Source organism: Phalaenopsis equestris, unplaced genomic scaffold, assembly GCF_001263595.1.
Source record: "Phalaenopsis equestris unplaced genomic scaffold, ASM126359v1 Scaffold000276, whole genome shotgun sequence".
Lineage (NCBI taxonomy): Eukaryota > Viridiplantae > Streptophyta > Magnoliopsida > Asparagales > Orchidaceae > Phalaenopsis > Phalaenopsis equestris.
In genome coordinates this window covers 660,151-671,688 of record NW_018164718.1, presented here as the reverse complement: position 1 = coordinate 671,688, position 11,538 = coordinate 660,151, and the positions used below count along the sequence as shown (strand labels likewise).

Genomic DNA, 11,538 nt, shown 5'->3' with positions numbered 1-11,538 from the left:
CTACCTTCATGGATGCCTCTACTTATGTTCTTTAATATTGTATCTTAAGTTGATGCCTCTATCAACAACTCTAAATGATACCTTCACGTAGACACCCTTGGTCTTTGTAGCTTCTCTCATTATTAGCTAGTTATTGTCCATTCATTATTTAAGCTTGATGAAAACCTTATAGCTTTGACTCATTATGCTAAATTCAAATCAAAATTCTACAAAATGCTGATTTTACTTCTATGACATTTACATCCTTTGAGAAATTAAGCATTTGACTGCTACATCTTTGACAATTGACATATGACATTTACATCCTTTGAGAAATTAAGCATTTGATTGCTACATCTTTGACAGTTACACTAATGTTTAAACTTAAGCTGAAATTATATTTGAGTAATAATTTATTTAAAAAAATATTTTTAAAATTTTCTCATTTTATCTACATATCATCAAGCATTTACTTCTAGTAAGAAAAACACAGCTAAAAAGAATTGAGATTCCCTTGCTCACTTTTTCTAACAACTTAAATTTCTATGTATATCTTATTTACTCATTATAAAAGAGCACACTTCAACCAATTACAGATTCTACAAGCTAGTTTGGTTCTAAATGATGAGTCAATTATAACACAAAATCAACCAACATTAAATATAATGAGAGAAAGCAAGTAAACAAAAAATATAACCTTGTCAAATTAAAGTACAAGAGATCTTCCTCATTGTTGCTAATAGAATAATAACTCCACTATATAACCCTTATCCTTCTGTCCAAAACACGAATATCCATCATTATGAAACATCAAACCCAAAGAAAAGAAAAAAAGGCACAATTTCACATAAACTAGCTAAATAGATTGTGAAAAAAAAATTAGCTTTTTTTTTTTCTTTCAAATGGAGATGGCATACTCACGATAGTTAGAGCAGTTATTGATTCATAAATCCGTTAACTCTATTTGAGGAGAAGTGAAATAACAATGCATGCACAAAACAACACTATAATTACATTTATCTATATCTCTAACTTATGATTAGAAGATGTTGTCATGGTCTTGAGCTATTCAAGCTTTGCCTCAAAATTGAGCTCATCTTCACAATTCACTCTCTTCCTGCCTCCTTCCCAAAACCAACAACCCAAATAACAATCAATTAGAAAATCAAAGAACAATAACAAATAAAAAGAGCCAATTTTTCACGTCACCTAAGAGTCAATTCAAGAGAAGACCCTCCTTTGAATACTCGTCTCAATTTAGCAAATGAATTGCCACCTTAGGATCGAAATGTGAGTGAAGAAGAGAATAGAAACTAAACTCTCTAGTCCAAAGATTCATCAAGTTACTTGAAGACACCGTCAATGTGGAATTCTCGGTCACTAGATATATGTCCCTACCTCATTCTCTTATTTGCAATTGCCCCCCTGGACCTTTCTTGATTCCGCCTTTGTGTACGAACAACACGCATACAATCTACCGACCTTTCTTGATTCCGCCTTTGTGTACGAACAACAAACGTGAATCACACATACAATCTACTGACCGAACATCATATATTTTTAAAGGGATAATTACACACATACCACCCAAAACACTTACATTTACAGATTAACCACCCACATGATTTTTTTGAACCATCGAACTGATGTATTTACACGTGCCACAATCAAACTTCAGAGAATTTGATAAAAATGAAAAATATAAGTTGGGGTTTTATCACGATTTTGATAATCGAGTGAGAGTTGTAAAAATGAATGAAAGAGTAGTGATTTGTAAATAGCAAGTTTCGGGTGATCTTTATGTAATTGCCCCATTTTTTAGAAGTTGGTCTGGTTTGGTTCGGAAGAACCGCGCTCATACGGCACGAAACCGGTCCGGTCAAAACCATAATCCGGGATACTTAAACCGCCCTAAACCGCGCAGCTCTTCCCGACCTCAAATATTGGCCGTGGGCCCGGAGGTGAAATGTGCTGCCACGTGGCGAAACATTTTTCAAGCCTTACGCATCCGTCGGCTGTATGGTATGACACCACTACACGTTGCCCGGCCTGGCCCACTTTGCTGGGCCTCCAGCTGCGTAGAAACGCCAAAACGCTATGTATAGATACCGCTATAGCAAATCGCACCAAACAGCGATTGAGACCAATAATATACTGACATGTCAGTCTCGCTCCCGCACATCCATCCTCCATTTCACGGAGATTCGATTTATATATTAATGTAGAAGAAGCGAGAAAGTTCAGAGAGCGGAGAGGAGGAGAGCAAATGAGAAAGGGTGATTGGGAAAGTTATCTCGTGAATTTGGAGAGCGCCGGAAATTCAGCACCGAAGCTGTCTGTAAGTGCTTCGCGGAATCTTTGGGCCGGAGAGCTCGGTTTCTTTTCTCTGCTTGGCATAGGTTATGATCCGAAGGAGATGATTCGTGTGCTAAATTGAGGAGAGAGCATTTCGAGGATGTTCTTCTCTCGAATGGACTCTGAGGAGACGTGAACAATTGGCTCTGTTTCGTTTGTGGTGGTTCTTTGGTTGTATTGTTTGTTTGCTATCTTGGTTTTTTGTTTGGGGAAGAGGGCAGTAAGAGAGCGGACTGTGGAGGAAGAGATGGGGTTCAATTTGGGGACGGAGCTGGTGCGGCTCGGAATCGTGGCGACGACCTCTGATCATAAGTCGGTGGTGTCGATTAATCTATTTGTAGCGCTGCTCTGCGCTTGCATCGTTATTGGTCATCTTCTTGAAGAGAATCGGTGGATGAATGAGTCCATAACCGCTCTAGCCATCGTGAGTTCTCCATCCCCACTTGAACGAGGCTGGATTTTTTTTTATTACCCTTTTGCAGTTGTTCCTTTTGCAGAGCCGGTGTGGGATCGATGCTTTGTTTATGTTTTTTTTTTTCCATTTTTGTTTTGTATTTTCTATGGTTATGATGCCTCTTAATGGAGGATATTTGTGTTTTGGTCCACAATGACAGGGTTTGTGCACGGGGGTTGTTATTTTACTGACGACTAAGGGGAAGAGCTCTCATATACTTGTCTTCAGCGAGGATCTGTTTTTTATATACTTGCTTCCTCCGATAATATTCAACGCTGGGTATGTCTCGTTAAATTTTTTTTCCCCTAAAAGCTTGTTTTATTGTTGAATTCTAGTCCGCGGTATGTATGCGCGCGTGTTTGGCTTAATTCTACTATGCCGTGGTTGGGGTAGTGCTTCAGAATTGTTACAAATTAGTTTGTGAGGGAAGAAAACATTTCATCTTATGTTTCAAATGAACAAGGAATATCTTAAGAATTAAAGGAAAGGTATCGGCATGGTGTAGACAAGGGCCACTTCTGTACTTATAATCTTAAACTGTTGTGACTTGCTTAATTTAGGCTTTGCATTGCAATGATTTTAATGCTGTTTTCCTTCAGTTTTTATTTTTTTTTGTTTTTTTGGGTTTGGGAGTGAGGGATTGTAGTATTAAAATAATATGACAATGAGATTCTTATCGTGCCATTTGAACCCCATTGCAAATAAACAACATGATTTTGGGGCCTTATTGAACAACTACGGTTCAAATTTGTTGTCCCTTCATGGAATAAAATTAAAAGAAAATTTACTAAATTTGTTGATTGGAGTTTTCTGATGTATATTTTTTGTTTGAAAAAAATTGAGTTGAGCAAGAGAGAAATGATTTTAATGTTCTTAGCTATTTATGGTAACACATGCACAATTTATGATGTAAAGAAAAAGTATATCATAATTTCTACTGTAAAAAGTTCAAAAAGAAAAAAATACAAGGCCAAGCCATGTTGGAACAACTCCAGCTAATAGAATAATATATATAAGGTATATTACTTCTTCATAATTACAAAAGGTCTTGGTATAGCATAAATGAAAGTAAGTTGCTGTAGGAGCCTTAAGTGAGATGATAATGCATGAAGGTAGGCAGATCATTGAAGGTTGATTGCAACATGCCAGGAGATGCCAATGGTACAATGTTGATGCAACGAAAAATAACACAAATTTTTTCAAGCTAAAAGTTGCTTATAAAAGTTTCTGGACAATCGAAATAATGCCTATAACTTCAAAATTCTTGAACATTTAGGATGCCCGAACATAATGATTCAGATTTGTTACAAAATAGTTTGTGAAGGAAGAAAATGTTTCATCTGATGTTTGAAATGAGCAAGGAATGTATTTAAGAATTATAGGTATCAGCACGGTCGTCTGGATAAGGGCTGCGTCTATATTTCTAATCTTGAAATGTTGACCTTAATTTGGGTTTCATATTGCAAATATTTTAATGCAATTTACCTTCATGGTTTTTGTTATTATTATTTTTTTGTTTTTTTTTTTTTGAGTGAAGGATTGGTGGTGTTAAAATAATTTGAGCATGGCAATGAGATTCTAATCATGGCATTTAAACACTACTGCAAATAAGTAACATGATTTTTAGGGCCTAAGCGGACAATCATGGTTCAAATTTTGTTGTCCATTCATACAATAACATTAAAAGAAAAAAGATAAATTGACTACATTTATTCTTGGAGGTTTCTGATGATATATATTATTTTCTCCTGCAAAAAATTGAGTCGAGCAAGAGAGAATTGATATTAATGTTCTTAGTTTTTTTATGGTAACATATGCACAATTTATCAAGTAAAGGGATACTATTGACATAATTTCTTACGTAAAAAACTCAATAAGAAAAAATTTCAAGGCCAAGCCTAGTTGGAACAACTTCTGCTAATAAAATAATATATTATAAGGTATTTTACATCTTCGTATTTAAAAAGGTTTCAATACAACCGGTTGAAAGTATGTTGTATTAGGTTCCTTATGTGAGATGATTATGCATGAAGGTAGGTAGAGCGGTGAAGGTTGATTGCAATACATACCTCGGAGATGTCGACAACACAATGTTGATGTAACGAAAGATAACAAAAATTCTATCATGCTAAAAGCAGCCTACAAAAGTTTCACGATGATCCAATTAACCCATAGAACTTCCTAATTCTTAAACGTTTAGGATGCCCTAACTAAATTGAATTGAAGACCCATTTATAGATTTTGAAAAGGTCACTTTGATTATATTTTAAATATGTCAGATTATCCCCTTAAATGCCAACTATGAATGGTGCCGATCACATCCTTAAAATATGATCAGACAATGTTTTCTATGGGTTTGCCTGATCGGATTACAAATGGTCGATTATGATGGTTCGATAGTGATCATCGATCATCACTAAACCAAGATAGCAAATGGTTATTATTGTGATTCTCATGCATGAGAGCTATGAAACTAAACTAAAAAACTACTGCTTTGAACTCAAAGTTGTTAAATTATGGCCTTTCAAGATAATTAAATAGTTCGCACACATCAATTGAACATCAACTAATGGAAAGTTATGCTTGCTACCTCTCAATTCTGGGCTAGGAAAGGGTTTATGCTTTTTATTTTCTCCAAGTACTAGTTATGATTGAGGTTTGAGCTGAGCACTGACTGCTTGCTTTTCTTTATTGACATTCTAGATGGAGGTGGGTGATTTCTTTTGTCAATATTATAAGTGGAAACAGTGTGAAGTACTCCATGAGTGGTACTATCTTTCTCGTGAATGCTAGAGAAATGTTAAGATTCCCAAATAATTCTTTAATTTGTAATGAGTTGGTTGGAAAATAGCCTAGTTAGTTTGGCAAAGGTGTTGATTGAGCCGTGACATAGGGAGTAGAACCATATTTGTGCTTGGCTCTAGAGTTTGGTAGAGTACACCGGGACTAAAAGTGAGTGAAACACATATTTGATATGCATAATGCTTTTCATTGGTCCTCATGCCCAAGGGATCAATAGTCCCATTGTATGGATATTAACTTCAAACATGGAGGTGTAGGATGCTAGAGGATAGTGGTAGAGAAGGACAATTCTTTCTAGAAAATTTAATTACTAAAAATGAATGGTTGTCATTTCTCACAAACATTGTCATATTTTTTGTTTGAGAATTGAGTCGATAAAGATAGAACTCTTAATTATCTTAACTAGTTAAGATAACATATCTTTAGTCATGTATAGGAAGAATAGGAATCCCTAAAGTTTTACATGCAATATTTGAAAAGGATAAAAATACATGGGTATTATCTATGGTTAAAATGGCTTACATCAACAAAAAAAAAATGTTGCAAAGCATAGTCTTTTTGCATGAATTATGAAGTCAATGCAAGGTATGGCAGTTTGTTCTATTTGTTTCGTGTGATGATGATGCACAAAGGTTAACGAGGGATCAAAGGTTTATCACAATAAACCTTCTAGAGATCTAAGTGCATGATGTCAATGTTACAGATGATATGACATGAATTTAAAAATCTAAAGATAACCTATGATAATATTCTCGAGAATCCAAGCAACCTTAATGGCTTTAAAATTCTAAAACCTTCACAATACACACCAAATGAGTTGTGTTGAGTTCTATTTGTAGATTTTGATGATGCTTTAGTCTTTATCCAAATTATACATGAATATTCTTTGAACATGCCAATAATGAACATTGCAAATCACATCCTTCTATGATAGAAATATGAATTGAAAATGCTTCCTTAAACATGGTTCGAGTAGTTGAGGCCAAATTGAGCAGTCGACAATGGGGTTGATGTTTGTTTAATGATGATCGCCAGCTATGATACCTCAAATTAACTATATGAATTTATAATAATGTATATTTTGATGTCGTTGGCTTTGCGAGTGTAATTTTAGAAAGATTTGTTCACCCGTGTTTGTGTGTGTCGCGTATCTTGACCTGTTGGATGTCATTCTCGGTGTAAGACCCCTGAGGTCGGAGGTTCGAATACTGTCTGACACAGTTGGCCTTAAGGAGATGATGCTCGAATTGTTAGTCACATTAAGAGCGGCTGGAGGCTCGTATAATAGCCTTTGGTCATTTCTTTGAAAAGAAAAAAAAAAAAATATATATATATATATATATATTTGAGCTCAGAAATCTGAAGGATGATACGTTAGTTACTACGAGCAATGGTACTCACCTTAGCAAATTGTTAGTCGACTCACTTCCGAGAACTTGAGGCAAAGAGAGAACTAAAGTGAGACGTCCCTAGTACTTTTGCGCCCTTTTGTGGCTTTTTCATTTTTTACCTTTATGCTTTTTTGCTTTATTTGAGTTTTGTGTGTGTTGTATTGTGTGAGTTGGGCTTTCCTTTAGGCCCTCTCATACAACATTTCTGTATCTTTTCCGTATTAATATTTGCCATTGGGTTTTTTCTTAAAAAATTTTTTTTTTTAGAAAGTCCAAAAACTAATATATTAAATAGAAAAAAAAATATACGTAGATTGTGTGAGAGGGCCCAAACATGACACCCTACCCACACGATAATCACAATGGTTCTAACAAGAGTTCCAACAAGAGAAAATACAGAAAAATACATGAGAGATCTAAAGAAAAAACCCAAAAAGTGTCAAATTACGTAGTATCAGGTAGCTAGAGTGCGACCCAATTTTGTCTTGCCTCTGCCTCGAGTTATAGGGAAGGAGCCAGCTAATAAATGGGTAAGATGAGTGCCATTGCCAGTAGAAATCAATGTATCATCCAATAAGTTCCCGAGCTCGAGTCGGCCTCCATTCTTCTTCTTCCTGCTAGAATAGACATGTCATTCCTCGTCCGAAGATTGACTCACCTGATCAGTAGAATGGTCTAAAGTGTGTTGGACGTGTGTAGGTTGTTGAACATTAGAAGCAACAACTTGTTGTACTAGCTGATCTTTAATTGGATCAAAGGAGCAATATCGTGTGTCTGACATGTAAGTGAGCTTCTTCGATAACAGTGGGTGGTATAAGCACGTTTGAATCTGTATTTGTAGGATAGTGTTCTTCATCATGAACTACGGTGTTGGAAAGAGGATCGAGTTGCACCTTCTCAGCAGGGATGTTAGTTGGTTGATTAGGTGGTTGATCTTTAGCGATATTCGACTTTAGATGAGGATGCAAGCGATAACAAATAGTAGAACTGTGACCAAATATACTACAATGAGAACAATAAGGAGGATGTGGTTTTATTTCAATCTTTTGCCAATACCCGTTGTGAGTGGTTTCAATCCATACCTCATCCGGTGCTGGTTGAGTGATATCTTTCTCAACTAATACACAAGCCACAGAGGGTCTGATGACAACAAGCGTGTGACTATCAACCTTGAGAGGCTTACAGTAAGCAGTTGTTAAGGAATAGAGAATTTTTAAGTTGAACAGATGTAATTTTAACCTCAGGAACTTTATCCAAATAGGAATGATAGGGCACTCCGCTTTTGGATCAAAATCGACTGTTCACTTCAGAATTTTCATAAACGGTTGTCGATCTTGATAACTTTTCGAGAAAAAATGGGAGTATAATTGACATCGTGAGATAACTGAATAAGTATATGTCGATCGCCGAGTAAACCAATATTCCAACTGCCCAACAGCTTCAAAGCATCAAAATCTTTTTGAATGATCTCAAGTTTTGGGTGACCATAAAGGAATTTACTCACTAGAGTAAAACGCCAAAAAGACGCGAAAGTACTGGTTTCAACCTCTGTGAGAATAAGATCAGACTTTCCATTTTTTTACCAAGCTTTTTTAATGAAAGTGTTATCACTAATACCTTCAAGAATCTCGTGAAAAGATTGTGGAACATTGCAGAACTTCTTAATACGAAAACCAGACTCTGAAGTCGAAAGAAGAGCACGAGTAAGAATAGAAAAGTCGTTGGCAAATGCAGTGGCATAGGAACAGATCGTCGATGCCATCTCCAGAGCAGCTAGGCGAGCCACTAGAAAAAAGTGGTCCTGTTGTTGCCTTCCCGGTAAGCACTTGCGATTGTTTTGCGAGACCTTTGGGCAGGCAAGGGTTTTTACGCAGCGAAGCATCGTTACAGAGAGGGAGGGTTTCTGTGCAACAAGGCATTGAGGCTTGCTGGTGGAGAGGAGGACTGTACGCTTGTGATCCCGTCGTTACTGGAGGAATGAAGTTTCAAAGGCCCTCGCTTCTCGTGATTTCATTGGTTCTTCTCGATTACCTTTGGCTGCGAAGTCATGGGTCATACGACTAGGGGTGTAAACGAACCGAACACGAACGAATAAAGCTTGTGTTCGTGTTCGGTTCGTTTAAAATTTAGTTTGTTTGAAATAAGCTCGTGTTCGTTTCTTAACGAATGAGCAGAACACGAACCGAACACGAGTTGTTCGCGAACGATGAGCCAATTTGACATCTCTAATATTAATATATAAAAATAATATTATATATTAATTATATAACTTATATTATATAAATATATAATATCTATATTAGTATATTACTACTATAGTATATTAATATATTATTATTATTATTTTATTATATATTATAATTTATAAAATTTAATGTTTTAAAATAAAATAAATTTTTTATATATAATTATTTTATATTATTTTATATTTCAAACAATAACGATTCGAACACGAACGAACACATCACTGTTTGTGTTTGGTTCGTCTAACTAACCGAACGAAAAAAATTTGTTCGCGTTTGTCTCGTTTACTTATCGAACGAATCGAACACGAACTCATTGACGAACCGAACACGAACTGTTCGCGAACAACGAGCTTTTTTGACAGCCCTACATACGACACATATATATAAATAGCCTTTGACCAATTTTTTTCAATATATATATATATATATATGAGAGTTAATGTTTATATATGAAAGAGCTACTGATACCGGTGTTAAACCAAACAACACTAAGCAAAAAAATATTATTATTGAAAAAGCCAATAGGTAGTTACAATCAACTGACTTGAAAGGGAAAATACAATAACCCGACACATGCACACGTCTAGGGTGGATCTCGGGTAGTGGTCATAAAGAGGAACTTGGAAAGATGACAACATCAATTATGAGTGACTAGAATAGCAGGGCAGCAAGAGGCGGTGGTTCCAACAACAACTGTTTTTTTGTTTGGGAGTGACAACAATAGGGGGATGCGGGATTGAGGCGATAGCAAGTCCAGAAGAGATGGTGGTTGGGAAAGCAAAACACCACAAAAAAATAGTGATTTTCTGTTGTTTCGGGCATTGGTAGCGAAGGAAGTAGGCGGGAAGCAATGCACGAAGGTTGGGGAATGGTGGAGGGTGGCTGTATGGGGTGGAAACAAGGATGGAAGAGCAGGAAACTGCAGGAAAACAGTCGAGGTGCGGCTGTAAAGTTGGCTGCAACACTGGAGAGAGATCAAGATCGTCATGGGAAGGATGCAAAATGGGGTAAGGAAGATAATTACCAACTAGAGACTAAGATACAGTCGAAGCACAACGTGAAGTCCTAGGATACAACCCTCTGAGGGAAAAATGATGTCGGCAGCTGTCCCGATGCAAAACACAAAAATTACCAACCAAAAACACAAGAAGCAAATATATAAGCCCTAGATAATTTAGGATTATGACCACAATTGGAAGGAGGTGCTGAATCCAAAGGAGTAGGTAGCCAATTGGCTCTCCCTCTTGCCTGGACTAGTTGGTCCTAGCACTTGGATGCGGGAGGGGCACCCTGAGCTCACATGCGTCTTGCGTCATAAGAGACGCTTCCGCGTTAGCTACTCCTTCTATGGGCATACAGGGACAAAACTTACAAGAGAATTAGAGTGTTTTAAATGCATAATAAAAACCAAAATTGCCACAAAATTCTGAATATATACATGGAAGCAAATAAAATGCAATTATTAAAATTAAAAATATAAAAATTTACATGCATCTTAATGATGTGATATTTTCACGTATATTTTAAAATCTAGATAATTTTAAGTCTAAAATTTCATGATGCATTTCTCAACTCAAATTCAAGTCCTTAAAAAGTAAGGACATTATGCAAATGCAACATGTAAGTGCACTAAAAAACTTGCAAGTGCATTGAGAAAAATGCATTGCATTGTGTGAGTGCACTGACAACTATGCAGGAGTATTATACAAATTTATTTAAAATTATTCAAATGCATCATATAAATGCAATGAAGATTATGTAAGTGTACTATGCAAAATGCAACCAAGCATAGAAAGTAACTTCATTTGAGTGTTCTTTCATAAATGTGCTAAATGTATTGCATTGTGTGAGTGCACCGACAACTATGCAGGAGTATAATACAAATTTATTTAAAATCATACATAAATGCAATGAAAATTATGTAAGTGTACTGTGCAAATTGCACCCAAGCATAGAAAATAACTTCATTTGAATGTGCTTTCATAAATTTGCTAAATGCTTGAAGTTAGAGAATGTTGTGCAGACTAAAAAACACTAAATAAACATAAAATTTTCCCACTCCAATAGCGGTTGGCTAGAGATTGAAGGGTAGCAAGCGACTGCGGTGTGTTGACCTCATTTTTGTGAGGTCTTTTCTTCTCCTCCTTAGAGTCTAGGTTCTAGCTCTAGAAATCCCTATGGACCATCTTAGAAAACTAGAATTGAGACTTACCCTTCTAGAAGCTCCAGCCGATTCCTATTTTCCTTTGATGTCTAGCATCTTTGGCACAAGACCATCGTTTTATGAACGAGCGGTTATGGGCTATTTTGC

General features: G+C 36.2%; 1 protein-coding gene across 1 annotated transcript in view; it reads left to right on the top strand.

Moving 5' to 3' along the window:
- Nucleotides 1-2,216: 2,216 nt before the first annotated feature.
- LOC110024802 (sodium/hydrogen exchanger 2-like) overlaps nt 2,217-11,538 on the top strand; it is a 47,441-nt gene continuing 38,119 nt past the window's right edge. Inside the window, 2 exon segments of the mRNA XM_020724960.1 lie at nt 2,217-2,758; nt 2,949-3,067. Coding sequence (XP_020580619.1) covers nt 2,582-2,758; nt 2,949-3,067 — 296 coding nt within the window. The 5' untranslated portion in view covers nt 2,217-2,581.